We start from the raw sequence: 19,341 nt of genomic DNA on the forward strand, positions 1-19,341 counted from the left end.
CCCCCGTGCGTGGGGCAGCCCCCCCGCCTCACCTTGCAGCCACCGGACCTGGGTGGCGGGGCCGTAGCCCTTCTCGTTGCGGGCGGCGATGCGGAAGATGATGGCGGGCTTGGTGGTGTAGTCGATGTGGGCGGTGGAGAGGCTGCCGGACTGCACCAGGCAGGAGGGGCTGGGCCCGCAGTAGACCCGCATGAAGGCCAGCTGGGCGGGGGCCCCCTTGGGCTCGGCCCCGCCCGGCGCCCCGCCCGCCCCCTGGATGGCCAGGTAGACCGAGTACTCCACGATGCGCCCCGAGGTGACCGAGGGGGGCTCCCACGTCAGGTGGGCCCCGTCCGGGCTCTGCGGGGGAAAACGGGGGCGTCAGGAGGGGAGGGGGGGGCCGGGGAGGCGGCGGAGCTGGGGAGGGGGGCGCAGCGCTTTGGGGTCCCAGCTGGGGACGGCGCTGCGCCCACCTGGGGACACGGAGCCCGGGATGGGCTGGGGGGGGGGGGGATGGGGACAGTTGGGGGCGTCAGGGGAGGCGGTGGGGACAGGGACGCGTTTTTGGGGTCCCGCTTGGGGACAGGGATGCGGCAGTTTGGGGACAGGGATGCGTCACCAGAGGGGGCACAAGGACGGGGACAGGGACCCATCATTTGGGGGTCACGTTTGGGGACAAGGACCCATCATTTGGGGGTCACGTTTGGGGACAGGGACCCATCATTTGGGGGTCACATTTAGGGACAAGGACCCATCATTTGGGGGTCACGTTTGGGGACGGGGACCCATCATTTGGGGGTCACGTTTGGGGACAAGGACCCATCATTTGGGGGTCACGTTTGGGGACGGGGACCCATCATTTGGGGGTCACATTTAGGGACAAGAACCCATCATTTGGGGGTCACATTTGGGGACAAGAACCCATCATTTGGGGGTCACATTTGGGGACGGGGACCCATCATTTGGGGGTCACGTTTGGGGACAAGGACCCATCATTTGGGGGTCACGTTTGGGGACGGGGACCCATCATTTGGGGGTCACATTTAGGGACAAGAACCCATCATTTGGGGGTCACATTTAGGGACAGGGACCCATCATTTGGGGGTCACATTTAGGGACAGGGCCGCCTCCTTTTGGGGTCCCATTTGGGGACCCGCGGGCTGTGCCAGGAGGAAGAGGCCGGGGGCAGGAGGGCCGTGGGTCGCGTGCCGTGGGTTGCGTGCCGTGGGTCGCGCCGTGGGTCGCGCCGTGGGTCGCGCGGCGGGGGGGTACCTTGCTGATCTTGATGGCGCAGGGGGCGCCGGGGAAGCCGGGCAGGCAGGTCTTGAAGGCGGAGAGGTCGGAGAAGGGCCCGCGGCCGCAGGCGTTCAGCCCGGCCACCCGGAACTTGTAGGCGGTGCCCGGCTGCAGCTCCTGCCGCCGCAGCTGGGAGTGGTCCGGGACCCCCGTCCCCTCCTCCTGCGGGGGGGGGAACGGCCGTGGGGAGGGGGCTGGCGGCGGGGACGCCCCGGGGGGCACCGGAGGGAGGCGGGACGCCCGTGGGGACGTCAGGAAGCCCGTGAGGGACGTATGGCATCCATAGGGACATTGGGACGCCCGTAAGGGGCACCGGAGGGAGGTGGGACGCCCGTGGGGACATCAGGAAGCCCGTGAGGGGCACCAGAGGGAGGTGGGACACCCATGGGGACGTCAGGATGCCCATAAGGGATGTATGGCATCCATAGGGACATTGGGACGCCCGTAAGGGGCACCAGAGGGAGGTGGGACGCCCATGGGGACATCAGGAAGCCCATAAGGGGCACCAGAGGGAGGTGGGACGCCCATGGGGACATCAGGATGCCCATAAGGGACGTATGGCATCCATAGGGACATTGGGACGCCCGTAAGGGGCACCAGAGGGAGGTGGGACGCCCATGGGGACATCAGGAAGCCCATAAGGGGCACCAGAGGGAGGTGGGACACCCATGGGGACGTCAGGATGCCCATAAGGGATGTATGGCATCCATAGGGACATTGGGACGCCCGTAAGAGGCACCAGAGGGAGGTGGGATGCCCATAGGGACATCAGGATGCCCGTAAGGGACATATGGCATCCATAGGGACATTGGGACGCCCGTAAGGGGCACCAGAGGGAGGTGGGACGCCCGTGGGGACGTCAGGAAGCCCGTGAGGGCCACGGGGGCGTCCCTGGTGGACACCAAAGGGAGGGAGAACTTCCCCAGGACAGCCTGGGGGACACCGAGGGTGGCCCTGGGGACGCGGGGGGTGGCCTGGGGACGCGGGGGGGGGACACACACTCACGTCGGCGGAGGGGGCGTCCTCGGGCGGGAGGAAGTAGTGCGTCACCATCATGGTGGTGCCCTTGATGACGCCCACGTCGAACCACTGGTTCTCCTTCTTGGCCAGCGCCTTGGGGGGCTGCGCCGCGGGGTCCGGCTTCTGGAGGGGGCACAGGGACGTCACCCCCCGCCGGGACCCCCCCTCCCCGGCACCCCCCGCCCCTCCCCCACTCACCACCGGGGCGCTCTCGATGCCGTTGGCCACCTCGGCCAGGGCGGTGGCCGCCTGCAGCTTGGCCGGGCTGGGCCCCACCACGGGCTGGGGGGCCACGAAGGCGCTGGAGGGGGCCAGGCCTGGGGGGAGGAAGAGTTGGGGGGGAGGAAGAGTTTAGGGGGGGAGGAAGAGGGTGGGGGGGGAGGAAGAGTTGGGGGGGGGAGGAAGAGCTGGGGGGGGGAGGAAGAGTTTGGGGGGGTGGAAGAGGTTGGGGGGGGAGGAAGAGGGTGGGGGGGGGAGGAAGAGGTTGGGGGGGGAGGAAGAGTTGGGGGGGGAGGAAGAGTTGGGGGGGGAGGAAGAGTTGGGGGGGGGAGGAAGAGGGTTGGGGGGGGAGGAAGAGGTTTGGGGGGGGAGGAAGAGGTTTGGGGGGGGAGGAAAAGGTTGGGGGGGGTGGAAGAGTTGGGGGGGGAGGAAGACGTTTGGGGGGACGAGTTGGGGGGCGAGGGGAAGCCCCCCCAGACTCACCGTCGGCGGCGGGGGGGGGCAGGAGGGCGGCGGGGGGGCCGGGGGGGGGCCCCAGCTCCCCCAGCCCGTTGGCGTCGGCGGCCGGGTCGTTCAGGCTGTCGGCGGGGGCCAGGGCCTCGGTGGGGAGGTGGGGGGGGGCCGGGGGGGCCGGGGCGGGGGCGGGGGGGGCCGGGGGGGCGGCGGGGGGGGCGGCGGGGGGCGCGGGGGCCTCCTGGAGCTGCTGCTGCTGCACCAGCGCCGCCAGCTCCTGCTGGGTCAGGACGATGGGGATGGCCCCCCCCGGCCCCTCCGGCCCCTCCGCCCCCAGCGCCCCCAGCTCCGGGGGGCCCCCCCCGGGCTCCCCCCCCGGCTCCAGGGGCTCCGCTGCGCCTGGGGGGAGGGGAGGGGAGGGGGGCGTCAGGGGGGGGTCACCCCCCGGGACGCAGCAAAGGGGGGATGCGGGGCTACGGGGGAGCCACCCACGGGGCCACCACCCCATGGGGCCACCACCCCAGGGGACCGGGGCCACCACCCCACGGGGCCACCTGAACTATGGGACCACCACCACTGTGGGCCCAAGACCACCACGAGCATGGGGCCACCACGACCACGGGGCCACCACCCCAGGGGCCCAAGACCACCATGACCACGGGGCCACCATGACCATGGGCCCCAAGACCACCATGGCTACGGGGCCACCACCCCAGGGGCCCAAGACCACCACAACCAGGGGCCCCAAGACCATCACAACCATGGACCCCAAGACCACCATGGCCACGGGACCACCACCCCAGGGGCCCAAGACCACCATGGCCATGGGCCTCAAGACCACCATGGCCACGGTGCCACCACCCCAGGGGCCCAAGACCACCATGACCGTAGGACCACCATGACCAGGGGGCCCGGGACCACCATGACCAGGGGGCCCAATACCACCATGGCCACGGGGCCACCACCCCAGGGGCCCAAGATCATCACAACCATGGGCCCCAAGACCACCATGGCCACAGGACCACTACCCCAGGGGCCCAAGACCACCACAGCCATGGGCCCCAAGACCACCCCGGCCACGGGGCCACCACCCCAGGGGCCCAAGACCACCATGACCATGGGCCCCAAGACCACCGTGACCACGGGGCCACCACCCCAGGGGCCCAAGACCACCACGAGCAGGGGCCCCCCGCGCCCCCCGCTCACCCATGACGGCCTGCTGGGCGGCCTGCAGCACGGCCTGGATGGCCAGGGCCTGCGCCTCCTCGCTGGCCGCCGCCTGCGCCGCCGCCTCGGCCGCCGCCGTCACCGCCAGCTCCTCGGGGGTCAGCCCCGTCACCACCAGCGCCGGGGGGGCCGCCCCCCCCGCCGGCCCCCCCAGGGGGGCCTCGGCCATCAGCTCGGGGGGCAGCCCCAGCCCCTCCGCCTCGGCCCCCGCCGCGCCGCCGGGGGGGCCGGGGGGCAGCACCACCACCGCCAGCGGCTCCGGGGAGCCGGGGGGGGCGGCCGCCGCCGCCGCGGGGGCGGCCGGGGGGGCCGGGGGGGTGGTGGCGGCGGCCGGAGGCGGGGGGGTGGCGGCGGGGGGCTCGGGGGGCGGCTGGGGGTCCCCGGCGGCGGCGGCGGCGGGGGGGTCGGGGGGTGCCGGGGGGGGCTCCGTCAGCGACGAGATGCTCTGGGGGGGGGGAGGAGGTTGGGGGGGAACGGGCCCCCCCAGCCCGGGGTCCCCAGAGCCACCTCGAGGTCCCTCGTGTCCCCCCCACGGCCCCTAATGCCCCCCACGGCCCTTACAGCCCCCAGGGTGTCCCCGAAGACCCCCCCAACCCCAACACCCCCCCATAGCCCTTCATGGGGGTGTCCCCCGCGTCCCCAAAGCCCCCCCATGGCCCTCAGTGCCCCCCCCGCGTCCCCAAAGCCCCCCCTGGCCCTCAGTGCCCCCCCGCGCCCCCAAAGCCCCCCCCCGGCCCTCTGTGCCCCCCCGCGTCCCCAAAGCCCCCCCCGGCCCTCAGTGCCCCCCCGCGTCCCCAAAGCCCCCCCCGGCCCTCAGTGCCCCCCCGCGCCCCCAAAACCCCCCCCCAGCCCTCAGTGCCCCCCCGCGCCCCCAAAGCCCCCCCATGGCCCTCAGTGCCCCCCCGCGCCCCCAAAGCCCCCCCCGGCCCTCAGTGCCCCCCCGGCCCCCCTCACCGGGATGGCGGGTCCCGGCGCCGGCGTGGACTGGGTGACGGTGGTGACAGCCCGGGGCTGGGGGGTCCCGGTGACGCTGGGGCCGGGGCTGGGGGTGCCGGGGGGAGCCCCCTCGCCCGGGGGGGGCTCCGGCTCCCCCTGCCCGTTGGCGGCCGGCGGCGGGGGCGGGTCTGCGAGGAGAAAGGGTGGGGGGTGAGCGGGGTGAGCCCCCCCCCGCCCCCCCAAACCCCGAGGGGGGGCCGCGGCGTCACCTTGGCTGGCGCCCATGCTGGAGGTGACGGTGGTGGCCGTGTGGGTCGTCCCCGTCTCGTGGGTCTCGCAGGGGGGGTTGGAGCAGCCGCGGGGGGGCAGGGGGCTGGGGGGGCCCTCAGGGAGCGCCGGGGGGGCCCCCTCGGCCGGCGTCATGGTGGTGCCGGTGGCCGCCGTCTGGTGGGTCTGGCAGGGGGGGGAGCCCTGCTCCGGCCCCCCGCTCGTCCCGGCCGTGGCCGTGGTGGCCGTGTTGGTGGTGCCGGTCTCGTGCGTCTCGCAGGGGGGGTTGGCGCAGGGCCGGGACCCCCCGGCGGCGCCGGCGGCGGCCGTCCCCGCGTCGCGGGTCTCGCACGGCCTCGACCCGGCGGCCGTGGTGGTGGTGGCCGTGCTGGTCGTCCCCGTCTCGTGCGTCTCGCAGGGGGGGTTGGCGCAGGGCCTCGAGGCCGCGGCCATCGTGGTGGTGGCCGTGTTGGTGGTGCCGGTCTCGTGCGTCTCGCAGGGGGGGTTGGCGCAGGGCCTCGAGGCCGCGGCGGTCGCCGCGCCGGCCGTCCCCGTCTCGTGCGTCTCGCCGGGGGGGTTGGAACACGGCCTCGACGCCATCGTGGTGGTGGCCGTGTTGGTGGTGCCCGTCTCGTGCGTCTCGCAGGGGGGGTTGGCGCAGGGTCTCGAGGCCATTGTGGTGGTGGCCGTGCTGGTCGTCCCCGTCTCGTGCGTCTCACAGGGGGGGTTGGCGCAGGGTCTCGACGCCGCGGCCGTGGTGGTGGTGGCCGTGTTGGTGGTGCCCGTCTCGTGCGTCTCGCGCGTCTCGCAGGGGGGGTTGGAACACGGCCTCGAGGCCGCGGCCATCGTGGTGGTGGCCGTGCTGGTCGTCCCCGTCTCGTGCGTCTCGCAGGGGGGGTTGGCGCAGGGTCCCGTCCCCGCCTCGCGGCCCTCGCCGGAGGACGCCCACGGCGCCGGGCGGGGGGTTTGGCACGGCTGGTTTTCCTCCCCGGTCCGGTCCCCGTGGGCGCGGGCGGCGGCGGCCAGCGACATGGTGGTGCCGGTGGCCTGCTGGGTTTGGCACGCGGCGCCGGGCGGCTCGGCCGGCCCGCGGGGGGGGCAGGCGCGGGCGGTGGTGGGGGTGCTGGTGGTGCCGGTCTCGTGGGTCTCGCAGGGGGGGTTGGCGCAGGGCCGGGGGCCGGCGGGGGCCTCCCGGCAGAGCCGCGGCGTCATGGTGGTGCCGGTGGCGACCGTCTGCTGGGTGGGGCAGGGGGCGGCGGGCCGGGCCTCGGCGCAGAGGCGGGCGCCGGCGGCGGTGGGGGTGTTGGTGGTGCCGGTCTCGTGGGTCTCGCAGGGGGGGTTGGAGCAGACGCGGACGGCGGCGGGGGCGGGGGGCAGCGCCGCCCCCTCGGGCCCCTCGCAGAGCAGCTGGAGCTGGGGGGCGGGCGCCAGCCCCCCGCCCACGTTGGCCACCAGGCTGGTGGTGGGGGTGTTGGTGGTGCCGGTCTCGTGGGTCTCGCAGGGGGGGTTGGAGCAGACCAGGGTGACGGTGCCGGCCCCCCCCTCGGGCTGGCCGGGCTCGGGGAGGGGGCCGGCGGCCGCCGGCTGCTCGGTGGTGGGGGAGGCCAGGATGGAGACGGGGAGGTCGTGGACCGGCTGCGCCTCCACCCCGCTGGGCGTCGTGATCAGCGTCACCTGGGTGGGCTGGGAGACGGGCTGCCGCCCCGCCGCGCGTCACCGGGGGGCCGCGCCGGCGCCCCCCGCCCCCCCGGCCCCTCCCCGCCGCCCCCCTCACCTGCATGGTGATGGTGGGGGTGCCCAGCCCGCCGGCGGCCGTCATGGTGGTCTGGGCGGCCGAGACGGTGATGGCGGCGGGGTTGATGACCTGGCTGGAGAGCGTGGCGATGGTGCCCAGCGTGGTGATGGGGGTGGCCAGCGAGGCGGTGGCGCTGTGGCCGCCGGCCCCCGCCAGGCTGGTGGACACCGTGCCCGTCACCGTCCCCAGCGTGGTGACGCCTGCGGGGACACCGGGGCTCGTCAGCCGCTCCGGCGGGGGGCGGTGCCGCCCCGCTGCCGCCCCGGCGCCGCCGGCGCTTACCCGTGGTGCCCTTGACCACCAGCGTGGTGACGGTGGGCTTGACGGCCGAGACGGTGACCGGCGTCACCAGGCGGACGCCGCCCATGGGCACGGTGCGCAGGATGGTGCCCGGCTGCCCGGGGGCTCCCTTAAGGACCACCTGGATTTTGGGGGAGGGCAGGAGGTGAGCGGGGGGGCTGGGGGGACGCGGCGGGGGGACCCCGGGGACCCCCCTCACCTGCGTCACGCCCTGCTGGCCGTGGCCGGTGGCCAGCTTGGGGACGGCGGTGATGATCTTGGCGGGGGTGCCGGTGCCCGACGTCATGACCTTGGTGGTGATGATGGTGATGGGCGACTTGATGCCGGGGCTGCTGGTGACGCCTGCGGGGGGAGGGGGGGGGACACAGAGAGGGGCGTCAGGGGGGCGGGGGAGGGGGGGGACGCCCCGCCGCCGCGCCCCGGCGCTCACCGGTGGCCCCCGACTGGGTGATGATGGCGGACATGGGGATGGTTTTGATGATGGTGGTGGTGCCCGGCTTGGTGGTGCTGGGGGAGACGCTGCTGATGCCCAGGATGGTGGGCTTGGCCCCCCCCGCCCCCGCCTGCGTCGTCGTCAGGATGGTGGTGGGCTTCCCGTCCCCCGACGTCACCAGCTTCAGGATGGTCCCCGCCGGCAGCGGGCCCTTCGTCTGCAAGGGGAGGGGGGTCAGCGGGGGGCACGGGGGGCTTGGGGGGACGGGGGGGGGCTCGGGGGGCTCACCTGGATGATCTGGGTGACGGGGCCGGTGGACGCCTGCCCGGTGACGGCCGAGCTCTGCACCGGTTTGGTCTGCACCACCGACATCACCTTGCCCAGGTTAGAGATCTGGGGGCACGGGGGCAGCGGGTGAGGGACCCCCGCACCCCCGCACCCGGGCGTCCACGGGCTCGGTGCCCCCCGGGGCCGGGTTTGGGGGGGCTGGCCCCGGCGGGCAGGGGGTGCCGCTCACCAGGGCGCTGCCCCCCGGGACGGAGATGGGGCTCTTGACGAGGGTGATGGTCTTGGTGACGCCGCCCACCACGGTGGTCATCACCTGCGCCTGCTGGGCCACCGTCACCGTCCCCGACTTGTGGACGGTGATGATGGGGCGCGTGGCCGCGTTGGTGGCGGGGGCCGCGCCCCCCGCCGTGCCCACCTGGGCCGCCGCCGTCTTCAGCATCCGGGTGGCCGGGTTGCTGACCTGGGGGGGGGACGGGGGGGGCACGGGAGGTCTCTGGGCCCCCCCGGGGTCCCCCCCGGCCCCGCCGAGGCCGGCGCGGTGGCTTACCATGACGGGGGAGGAGGCCACCTTGACGGTGGCCGGCAGCGTGGTGGTGCCGGGGGAGACGGCCACCGTCTTGACGATGGTGGCGCCGGCGGGGACGCTGAGCACCGTGGGGGCCGAGGCCGGGGGGATCTTCTGGGTGGCGGCGGCCGCCGCCGCCAGCGCCGCCATGCCGCTCATCTGGGGGCTGCTGCCGATCACCTGGGGGGGGACGCGCACGGGAGGGCTGGCCCGCGTCCCCCCGCGGCCCCCCCGCCGCCGCCGCGGTCCCCCCCCCGCCGCCACTCACCGTGCCCTGGGGGCTCTGGGTGGGCACCACCATGCGGACGCCGGCGGGCAGGGACGTCACCGTCACCGGGGCTTTGCCGGGCTGCCCGGCCGAGCGCACCGTCACCAGGGGGGGCCCCGCCGCCGCCGCCGGGGGCCCCGTCACCTTCAGCACCGCCGGGACGCCTGCCGCGGGGGAGGGGGGGGGGGGGTCAGCGCGGACCCCGAGCCCCCAAAGTGTCCCCCAGCCCCTCCCCGTGTCCCCGCGTAACCCCCTCCTCACCTCACCCCCCCGCTGCGTCACCACCCTGGCCCCCACGTCCCTCCGGTGCCCCCCAACACGTCCCCTGACCCCCACGTCCCTCCCGTGTCCCCCAACACGTCCCCTGTCCCCCCCACGTCCCTCCCGTGCCCCCCAACACGTCCCCTGACCCCCCCACGTCCCTCCCGTGTCCCCCAACACGTCCCCTGTCCCCCCCACGTCCCTCCCGTGTCCCCCAACACGTCCCCTGTCCCCCCACGTCCCTCCCGTGTCCCCCAACACGTCCCCTGACCCCCACGTCCCTCTGGTGCCCCCAACACGTCCCCTGTCCCCCCCACGTCCCTCCCGTGTCCCCCAACACGTCCCCTGTCCCCCCCACGTCCCTCCCGTGTCCCCCAACACGTCCCCTGACCCCCCCACGTCCCTCCCGTGTCCCCCAACACGTCCCCTGTCCCCCCCACGTCCCTCCCGTGTCCCCCAACACGTCCCCTGTCCCCCCCACGTCCCTCCCGTGTCCCCCCACGTCTCTCCCGTGTCCCCCAACACGTCCCGTCCCCCCCACGTCCCTCCTGTGTCCCCCAACACGTCCCCTGACCCCCCCACGTCCCTCCCGTGTCCCCCAACACGTCCCCTGTCCCCCCCACGTCCCTCCCATGTCCCCCAACACGTCCCCTGTCCCCCCCACGTCCCTCCCGTGCCCCCCAACACGTCCCCTGGCCCCGACATCCCTCCCGTCCCCCCCCGTGTCCCCACATCCCCTCGCATCCCCCCCGCGTCCCCCCCAGCCCCCCCAGCTCACCGGGGGCGCGGGCGGCGGCAGCGGCCCCGCTGAGGGGGGCGGCGGGGGGTCCGGCGGGCAGCACCTGCAGGGCGGTGGTGGGGGGCGCGGCGGGGGCCGGGGGCGCCGGCGGCGGCGGCAGCAGGGTCAGGCCGACGGGTCCCAGGGCCTGGGGGGCCGGGGGGGGCCCGGGGGCGGCGGCGGCGGGCGCGGGGCTCTTGGGGGGGTTGGCGGGGACGGAGGGGACGGGGGCGGGGGCGGGGGAGGCGGCGGCGGGGATCTCGTACTTCTGCAGCTGCAGCAGGTAGGAGTCGGCGGTGGGCACCGGCCCCCAGCTCACCTCCAGCGAGGTGGTGTTGGCGCGCACCAGCTGCACCCGCGCCGGCGCCGGCGGCCGCTCTGGGGGGGCAGGGCGTCAGGGGGGGCGGCAACGGCGGGGGACCCCCAGGGGGCTCCGCGGGGCGCCCCGGGCCCTGTCCCGGGGCACCTCGTGGCTCCGGAACAGGCCTAGGGACCCCCAGGACGCAGCTGGGGACCCCCAGCACACCCCAAGGTCCCTGCCCGGGGCACCCCATGGCTCCAGGGCAGACCCAGGACCCCCAGGACACCCCAAGGTCCCATGGGACACCCCAAAGTCCCCAGCCGGGGCACCCCACAGCTCCAAGATGGACCCAGGGACCCCCAGAACGCCCCAGTCTCCGTCCCAGGGCACCCCCCAGCTCCAGGACGGACCCAGGGACCCCCAGAACACCCCAAAGTCCCTACCCAGGACACCCCCAGGTCCCCCCCCAGGGCACCCCTCAGCTCCAGGACGGACCCAGGACCCCCAGGACCCCCCCAGGGCACCCCCCAGGGCACCCCATGGCTCCAGGACAGACCCAGGGACCCCCAGGACACCCCCAGGTCCCCACCCCAAAGCACCCCCCAGCTCCAGGACGGACCCAGGACCCCCAGGACCCCCCCAGGTCTCCCCCTGGGGCACCCCTCAGCTCCAGGACGGACCCAGGACCCCCAGGACCCCCCCAGGTCCCCCCCCGGGGCACCCCATGGCTCCAGGACGGACCCAGGACCCCCAGGACACCCCCCAGGTCCCCACCTGGGGCACCCCATGGCTCCAGGACGGACCCAGGACCCCCAGGACCCCCCCAGGTCCCCCCCCGGGGCACCCCATGGCTCCAGGACGGACCCAGGACCCCCAGGACCCCCCCCAGGTCCCCACCTGGGGCACCCCATGGCTCCAGGACAGACCCAGGACCCCCAGAACACCCCCAGAACACCCCCAGGTCCCCACCCCAAAGCACCCCTCAGCTCCAGGACGGACCCAGGGACCCCCAGGACCCCCCCAGGTCCCCCCCCAGGGCACCCCATGGCTCCAGGACAGACCCAGGGACCCTCAGGACCCCCCCAGGTCCCCACCTGGGGCACCCCATGGCTCCAGGACGGACCCAGGACCCCCAGGACCCCCCCAGGTCCCCCCCCGGGGCACCTCATGGCTCCAGGACGGACCCAGGACCCCCAGGACCCCCCCAGGTCCCCCCCCGGGCACCCCGGCCCCCGCTCACCGGTCTCCAGGTACCAGAGGTCCTTGCAGCAGACCTGGTTGTTCCAGGCCTTGCGGTAGCCGTCCCGGCCGCTCCAGATGTAGAGGCGGGTGGTGATGGCGACGGCGCAGTGCCCCGCCCGCGCCCGCGGGACGTTGTCCTCCAGCGTGTCCATCAGGATGGGCTCCCAGGCCATGGAGTCTGGGGGCGCGGAGCAGGGCGGGGGCTCTCAGGGAGAGCTTTGGGGGTCTCGGGGAGCTCGGGGGGAGCTTTGGGGGTCTCGGGGGGAGGTTTGGGAGGTTTTGGGGGGAGGCCTGGGGGTCTCAAGGACCTTGGGGAGTGGTTTGGGGGTCTCAGGGAGAAGTCTGGAACGTCTCAAAAAGCTTGGGGAGTGGTTCAGGGGTCTCCAGGAGGCGTTTGGGGGTCTCAGGGAGCTCAGAAGGAGCTTTAGAGGTCTCAAGAGGAGGTTTGGGGGTCTCAAGGGATGGTTTGGGAGGTTTTGGGGAGAAGCCTCGGGGTCTCAAGGACCTTGGGGAGTGGTTTGGGGGTCTCAGGGGGAACTCAAAGAGAGGTCTGGAACGTCTCAAGAAGCTTGGGGACTGGTTCAGGGGTCTCCAGGAGGGATTTAGGGATCTCAGGGAGCTCAGGGGGAGGTTTGGGGGTCTCAGGGGGAGGTTTGGGGGTCTCAGGGAGCTCAGGGGGAGCTTTGGGGGTCTCAGGGGGAGGTTTGGGAGGTTTTGGGGAGAAGCCTCGGGGTCTCAAGGACCTTGGGGAGTGGTTTGGGGGTCTCCAGGAGGGGCTTGGGGGTCTCCAGGAGGGGTTTGGGGGTCTCAGGGAGCTCAAGGGAAGGTTTGGGGGTCTTGGGGGGAGGTTTGGGAGGTTTTGGGGAGAGACCTGGGTGTCTCAAGGACCTTGGGGAGTGGTTTGGGGGTCTCCAAAAGGGGTTTGGGGGTCTCAGGGAGCTCAAGGGAAGGTTTGGGGGTCTCAGGGGAAGGTTTGGGAGGTTTTGGGGAAAGGCCTGGGTGTCTCAAGGACCTTGGGGAGTGGTTTGGGGGTCTCCAGGAGGGGTTTGGGGGTCTCCAGGAGGGATTTGGGGGTCTCAGGAAGCTCAGGGCAAGATTTGGGGCTCTCAAGGGGAGAACTGAGGGTCCCGCAGAGAGACCTGGGGGTCTCTTCCCCTCCTCCCTGCAGCTCTGGGGAGAGATTTGGGGGTCTCGGGGAGAGACCTGGAGTCTCGTCAAGTCGGGGAGAGGCCCGGGGGTCTCGGGGGCCCTCACCCAGGTTGAGGCAGGCCAGGGTGTTGGTGCACTTCCACTCCTTCTCGTGGGTGGCCACCTTCACGTCGTCCATCACCAGGGGCACCCAGCCCCCGAAGACGTACATCCTGGGGGGACACGAGGGGCGTCGGGGGGGCTGCGGCACCCCGGGGGGGCTGGGGGACCCCGGGGGGGGCTGGGGGACCCCGCCCTCATTAAAGGTTTAAAACGATACGGGGGGGGGCAGGGCGCGCAGCAGCCCCCCGCGTTCACGTAAAGTAAGTCGGGGTCCCCCCTCTGCCCCGACCCCCCCAGGCCGATGACGGGGAGACTGCGGGACCCCCAGGAGCCGAAAGGGGGGTCCGGGGAGGGGGGGCCCGGCCCCCCCACTCACTTGTTGCCGATGGTGGTGGCGGAGTGGAGGCTGCGGGGGAGGGGGGCCACCCCGCTCAGGCTGGGCTTGTTCCACGTCAGCGTCTCTGCCGCGCCCCGAAACGAGGAGAAATGATGAAATCGCCCCGAAAAGGCCCCCGCGCCCCCCGGCGCCCCCCCTCACCGATGTCGAGGGTCCAGAGGTCGCCCAGGCGGCAGCCGCTCATGCCCCCGTAGATGACCAGCCGGGACTTGCGGCTCTCCCGCTCCGTGTAGACGACGGCCGTGTGGGACTCGCGGGGGGGGGGCAGCACCCCGTAGGTGATGGGGATGTCCCAGGCCACCACCCCCGAGCCCGGCCGCAGCTCCAGGATGTATAGATCGTTTAGGTACCTGGGGGGGGGGGGGTGTACCTTGGGAGGGAGGCGGGCGGCCGGGGGGGGCCTGCGACACCCCCAGAAAGGGCCCAGGGGTCTGGGGGGTCCCCGCTGCCCTCCCCAAGGCACCCAGAGGGTCCCTGTGACCCCCCCCAAGACAAACCCAGGGGTCTGGGGGGTCCCCGCTGCCCCCCCCAGGGCACCAGGGAGTCCCTGTGACACCCCAAAAAGGAGCCAGGGGTCTGGGGGGTCCCCACTGCCCTCCCCAAGCACCCAAGGGGTCCCTATGACCGCCCCAAAAAGCACCCAGGAGTCTGGGATGTCACCTGCACCCCCCCAAGGCACTCAGGGGGTCCCTGTGACGCCCCCAAAAAGGACCCAGAAGCCTAGGGCATCCCCCCGGCCCCTAAAGCACCCAAAGGATTCCTGTGACCCCCCATGAAAGAACGCAGGGCTCTGGGCGTCCTCCCCCCCCCCCCAAAGCATCCCTGTGACCCCCCCGAAAGCACGCAGGGGTCTGGGCGCCCCCCCACCCCCCCAAAGCATCCCCGTGACCCCCCCGAAAGGACGCAGGGGTCTGGGCGTCCCCCCCGCCCCCCCAAGGCATCCCCGTGACCCCCCCGAAAGGACGCAGGGGTCTGGGCGCCCCCCCAAGGCATCCCCGTGACCCCCCCGAAAGCACGCAGGGGTCTGGGTGCCCCCCCCGCCCCCCCAAGGCATCCCCGTGACCCCCCCGAAAGGACGCAGGGGTCTGGGCGCCCCCCCAAGGCATCCCCGTGACCCCCCCGAAAGCACGCAGGGGTCTGGGCGCCCCCCCCGCCCCCCCAAAGCATCCCCGTGACCCCCCCGAAAGCACGCAGGGGTCTGGGCGTCCCCCCCGCCCCCCCAAGGCATCCCCGTGACCCCCCCGAAAGGACGCAGGGGTCTGGGCGCCCCCCCAAGGCATCCCCGTGACCCCCCCGAAAGCACGCAGGGGTCTGGGCGCCCCCCCAAGGCATCCCCGTGACCCCCCCGAAAGCACGCAGGGGTCTGGGCGCCCCCCCAAGGCATCCCCGTGACGCCCCCGAAAGCACGCAGGGGTCTGGGCGCCCCCCCCGCCCCCCCAAAGCATCCCCGTGACCCCCCCGAAAGGACGCAGGGGTCTGGGCGCCCCCCCGGCGGTACCGGGGGATGTTGTTCTTGGGGTCCTCGCTGTCGTTGGCCAGCCCCCCGAAGAGGTAACACTTGTTGCCCACCAAGGAGAAGCTGTGCCCCAGGCGGGGGCAGGGGGGGGGCCCGTTCTTGGGGGTCTTCGCCTTCAGCCGCTTCCACTCCCAGCGGCTGGCCTGGAAGAGGCGGGGGGGGGGTGGGGATCCCCGGCGGGCGGGAGGGGGCCCCGCGCCCCCCGGCGCCCCGCGCCCCACCTGCAGCTCGTAGAGGTCGTTGCTGTACTTGCCGTACTCCACCATGCCCCCGAAGACCAGCAGCCGGGTGCCGTCGCAGACGAAGCCGTAGGCGGCGCAGCCGGGGGGGATGTCGCCCCGCACCGCCGGGATGAACCACTGGTTGGTGGCTGCCGCGCGCCCGGTTTGGGGGGGCAGGGCGCCCGGCCGGGGAAGGGAGAGGGTTAAGGGGGGCCCCGCGGCACCCTGGGGTGCTGGAGGACTGCCCCCCCCGTCTCCGTGGTAACCGGGTTGGTGACCCCCCCCAGAGACCCTCTCAAGGCCTTGGGGACCCCCCCAAGCCAATGTGGGGACCCCTGATCACACGTCCCCCCCCCAGGCATGGGGACCCCCGTGTCCAGAGACCCCCCAGCTCACGTAGGGCCCCCCCAGACCCCAAGAGCCCCCCCATGGAGATCCCCAGCCCCGGCTGCCCCAGCCCCCCCCAGAGCCCCCCCAGTGCTGCCAAAGCCCCTGCAAGGACCCCCAGACCCCAAGAGACCCCACGGTGCTGCCCCAGCCCACCCAAAGACCCCCAGACCCCCCTCCGTGGGGATCCCCCAGCCCACCCAAAGACCCCCAGACCCCCCCGTGGGGATCCCCCAGCCCCACCAAAGACCCCCAGACCCCCCCATGGGGATCCCCCAGCCCCCCAAAAGACCCCAGACCCCCCCCATGGGGATCCCCCCACCCACCCAAAGACCCCCAATCCACCCAAAGACCCCCAGAGCCCCCCCGTGGGGATCCCCCAGCCCCCCCAAAGACCCCCAGCCCACCCAAAGACCCCCAGATCCCCCCCGTGGGGATCCCCCAGCCCACCCAAAGACCCCAGACCCCCCCGTGGGGATCCCCCAGCCCCCCCAAAGACCCCCAGCCCCCCCAAAGACCCCAGACCCCCCCGTGGGGATCCCCCCGCCCCCCCCAGGGACCCCCGGGGTCTCACCGGTGTTGTAGACGTGCAGCTCGTCGACGATGCCCTCGTTGCCGCCGCCGAAGACGACGATCAGCTCCTTGATGGCGACGGCGCGGTGGCCGTGGCGGGGCCGGGGGACGGGCCCCGACCAGCCCACCACCCGCTTCCAGCGGGGCTGCAGCGCCGGGGGGGCCGGGGCGCCCCGCGGAGGGGACCCCCCCCCCGCGGCCGGGGCCGCCATCCGCCCCCTCTGCCTCTCCTGCAACGGGGGGGGGGTGAGCCCCAAAACCGCGGCTGGGAAGCGCCCACGAACCCCCCAATTTGGGGTTGCCCATAAGACCCCCGCCTAATTAACCAGCTGTTTAATTACCTAATTACTCGCAGCTACCCAATCACCCCCCCGGACCCCTGCAGCCCCCCACAACCCCTCCAAGTCTCACAACGGCCACAGAGCGATTAATGCCCCCCCCCCCCCGTAGATACCCCCGGGGGGGGCAATTAGCCCCGGCCACTGCAAATCGCTCCCGGGCAACTGCCCCCCGGCGTGGGCCGCTGCCCCCCCGCATTGCAACCCCCCCCCAGCCATGCAGCTACGCCCCCGGCCATGCAATTAGCCTGAGCCAGGTAATCACCCCGCCCCCCCCGCCGTGCAATTAACCCCCGGGCGTGCAATCGCCCCCCGAGCCCCCCCGGCAATGCAACTGCCCCCCCCTTCAATCGTGCCCAGGGGCGCAGTTACCCCCCCACCATTGCAATTACCGCCAGCGAGATAATTACCCCCCCGCCAGCCCGTTCACCCCGGGGTGCGCCAGCACCCCCCGGCCATGCAACCGCCCCCCGAACGTGCAGCTGCCCCCCCCGGCAACGCCGTTCCCCCAGGGGGTGCAACTGCCCCCCACCCCCGCGCAATTACCCCCATCCACTTAATTACCCCCCCCCCCGCAATTAACCCCGCCCGGGGCGTGCAATTCCCCCCCCCGCAATTGTCCCTCCGTGCTCTGCAGTTGCCCCCCCCCGGGCCTGCATTACCCCCCCCGCCCCAACCGCCCCCTCCTCTCCAGCCCCCCCCCGCCCCGGTGCGGCGGGGCCGTGCCCCTCCCCCGGCTCTCCTCCGCCCCCCCCCGCCCCGGGAGGGCCCTGGGAGCCGCCATCTTGTAGCTGCCCGGGCGGAAAATGGCGGCCTCCTCCCCCCCCCCCTCCCGCCCCGGCGCTCACCGCCGCCCCGCGGCCGCTGACCCCTCCCGGCTCCCGTCCGCCCCCCTTCCGCGGCGGCGGCTCCGCGCCCCTCCCGGCTTCCGTCGCCCCCGTCGGCTGGCGCCCGAGGGGGCGAGGCGGGGCGGGCGGCGGGCTGGCGGCGGCGGCGGGCGCCTTCACGCCGCCCTGGGAGCCGCCATCTTGCGCCTGTGTCCAAGCGGCCGCTCCTCTCCCCGCCCGCGCGGGGCAGGGCGGGACGGCGGGGTGGGCGGGCCTGCGGCGGGCGGCTCCGCCCCCTCCCCGCCCGGGCGGCGCCATCTTGGGGGGCAGACGGGGGCCGCCATCTTGGGGGGGAGGCAGGCGGCGGCCCTGCGGACGCTCCCCCGCTGCCCTCTCACCCCCCCTTCCCCGGCGCCACCGCGGCGGAGCGGCCGCGCCGCCCGGGCGCGGTACCGGCGGCCTCGCATCGAGCGACCCAGGCCCGGCCTCGGGGCTGTACGGCACGGCCATGGCGCCCGGGGAGGGGGCGTGGCCGGGGAAGGGGCGGGAAGCCGCGCCCCCGCCTAGCCCCGCCCACTCCACGCGCCCCTTAAGGGGGCCGTTCTCCCCCAAACCCGCGGGGGCCCCAAGCGCCGCCATGTCCCGGGGACACCGGCCCCGTGCTCCCGCCTTCCCTCCGGCCACGCACAAAGGAGACCCCCCCCCCTCAAAACTCGAGACCCGCCCCCCGGCCCCCACCCCCCAACAGCCCTTTACCCCCGCGGCTTTCTTCTCGGCTGCGGAGCCCCCTCCCCAGCAGGCCAGCGCTGTACGGAGCGCTCAGCTCGCCATGGGCGCCGCCATTTTGGACGCCCCGCCTCTCCCCCCCCACTGCCCCTCCCCAAGCCCCTCCTCCTCCTCCTCCTCCTCCTCCCCACCCCCCGGGGCGCCGCCGGCCCGCCCCGCCCCGCTCTCCTCCGCCTCTGGGAATAACGGGGCCCCGCAGCCGCCTCGAGGCCTCACGGCCTTGCCCCGCCCGGGGCAGCGAGCTGAGATAACGGGGCGGCTGGACACCGCCGCCTCCATCTTCTCCGCCCGCCCCCCCCGCCTTACTCCCAAGATGGCGGCTCGGGGGACCCGGATGTGGGCGGAGCGCGGCGCCATGACACCCCGCCTGTCCCCTCCCAAGATGGCGGCCCTCGGCGGGGGGACCCGGATGTAGGCGCACCGCGCCGCCATGACACCCCCCTGTCCCCTCCCAAGATGGCGCCGCCCGCCCGCCCGCCGGAGGCGGCCCCCGTGTGGCGCCTCCCCGCCCTCACCCCGGCTCCTCCCGCCCTTACCCGGGTGCGGCTCCGCTAGCGGGAAGGCTCCAAGGTGGCGGAGCGGCCGGTACCCGGATGCGGGAAGGAGGGGTCACAAGATGGCGGCGCGCTGCTCTGGGAAGGGGGGGGAGCCAAGATGGCGCCGCCCGGTCCCCGGATCTTCCTCCTCCTCCTCCTCTTCCTCCTCCTCGGGGCGCGGACAAGATGGCGGCGCCTGGCCGAGGCGGGAAGGAAGATGTCGGGCGCCCCCCCCCCCAGCCCCGCCGCCTCCCTCCCGCGCCCCCCCACCCCGGGAAAGGCCCGGATGCGGCGCCCCAAGATGGCGGAGGCGGTAGGTCGAGGCGGCCGCGGCTGCCCAAGATGGCGGCCGCCGCGGGACCCGGATGCGGCCGCTCGCCGCGGCGCGCCGCTCCCTCACCCCTCCGCACCTGTTCGCACCGGCCGTTCGCGGACAACGGGCGCCGCTTCCCCCCGCCGCCGCCGATCGCTCCGGGCCGCCGCCGACGCGCCGAAAGGCCGAGAGGGGCCCGCCCGCCGCGCCGACTACTGGCTCTTGGGAGCCGCCATTTTGGACGCGTCTCCTCCACCCGGCACAAAGATGGCGTCTCCCAGGACCCGGATGGTGGCGCCTAACGGCTGGGCCGGGCAGCGCGCATGCGCGGCAGTGAGGTGGGCGGGGCGGCGCATGCGCGCCTCGCTCCCAACGGCTCCCGCTCGCCCCGCCCCCTCCCGCGCATGCGCACTGCCCTCCCCTAACGGTTTTTTTTCTTTTTCTTTTTTTTTTTTAATTGTTCGAACACCCGGATTTTGGCGCTTTTTAACCCATCCCCGCCCCTCGGCGAACCCCGCTTCTCCTCAGGGAGTCCCCCCAAAAGCGCGGCTGAGGGGCTGATTCGAGG

The 19,341-nt window shown here is 74.1% G+C and overlaps 1 protein-coding gene across 1 annotated transcript in view; it reads right to left on the bottom strand.

Moving 5' to 3' along the window:
- The window catches only part of HCFC1 (host cell factor C1), an 18,015-nt gene extending 223 nt beyond the window's left edge, over positions 1-17,792 (bottom strand). Inside the window, exons 1-26 of the mRNA XM_075134874.1 lie at positions 17,160-17,792; positions 15,975-16,203; positions 15,014-15,162; positions 14,775-14,935; positions 13,418-13,626; positions 13,256-13,340; positions 12,883-12,989; positions 11,627-11,806; positions 10,086-10,463; positions 9,047-9,210; positions 8,761-8,958; positions 8,443-8,673; positions 8,214-8,318; positions 7,923-8,142; positions 7,692-7,834; positions 7,475-7,613; positions 7,172-7,392; positions 6,209-7,092; positions 5,400-5,959; positions 5,149-5,318; positions 4,174-4,639; positions 2,998-3,366; positions 2,494-2,612; positions 2,281-2,418; positions 1,252-1,437; positions 28-339 (exon numbers count right to left, since the gene is read on the bottom strand). Of these exons, the coding sequence (XP_074990975.1) occupies positions 28-339; positions 1,252-1,437; positions 2,281-2,418; positions 2,494-2,612; positions 2,998-3,366; positions 4,174-4,639; positions 5,149-5,318; positions 5,400-5,959; positions 6,209-7,092; positions 7,172-7,392; positions 7,475-7,613; positions 7,692-7,834; positions 7,923-8,142; positions 8,214-8,318; positions 8,443-8,673; positions 8,761-8,958; positions 9,047-9,210; positions 10,086-10,463; positions 11,627-11,806; positions 12,883-12,989; positions 13,256-13,340; positions 13,418-13,626; positions 14,775-14,935; positions 15,014-15,162; positions 15,975-16,203; positions 17,160-17,777 (6,741 nt within the window). The 5' untranslated portion in view covers positions 17,778-17,792. The remainder of the gene's footprint in view (positions 1-27; positions 340-1,251; positions 1,438-2,280; positions 2,419-2,493; positions 2,613-2,997; positions 3,367-4,173; positions 4,640-5,148; positions 5,319-5,399; positions 5,960-6,208; positions 7,093-7,171; positions 7,393-7,474; positions 7,614-7,691; positions 7,835-7,922; positions 8,143-8,213; positions 8,319-8,442; positions 8,674-8,760; positions 8,959-9,046; positions 9,211-10,085; positions 10,464-11,626; positions 11,807-12,882; positions 12,990-13,255; positions 13,341-13,417; positions 13,627-14,774; positions 14,936-15,013; positions 15,163-15,974; positions 16,204-17,159) is intronic.
- Positions 17,793-19,341: the final 1,549 nt, after the last annotated feature.

Source organism: Calonectris borealis, chromosome 34, assembly GCF_964195595.1.
Source record: "Calonectris borealis chromosome 34, bCalBor7.hap1.2, whole genome shotgun sequence".
In the NCBI taxonomy this organism is placed as follows: Eukaryota; Metazoa; Chordata; class Aves; order Procellariiformes; family Procellariidae; genus Calonectris; species Calonectris borealis.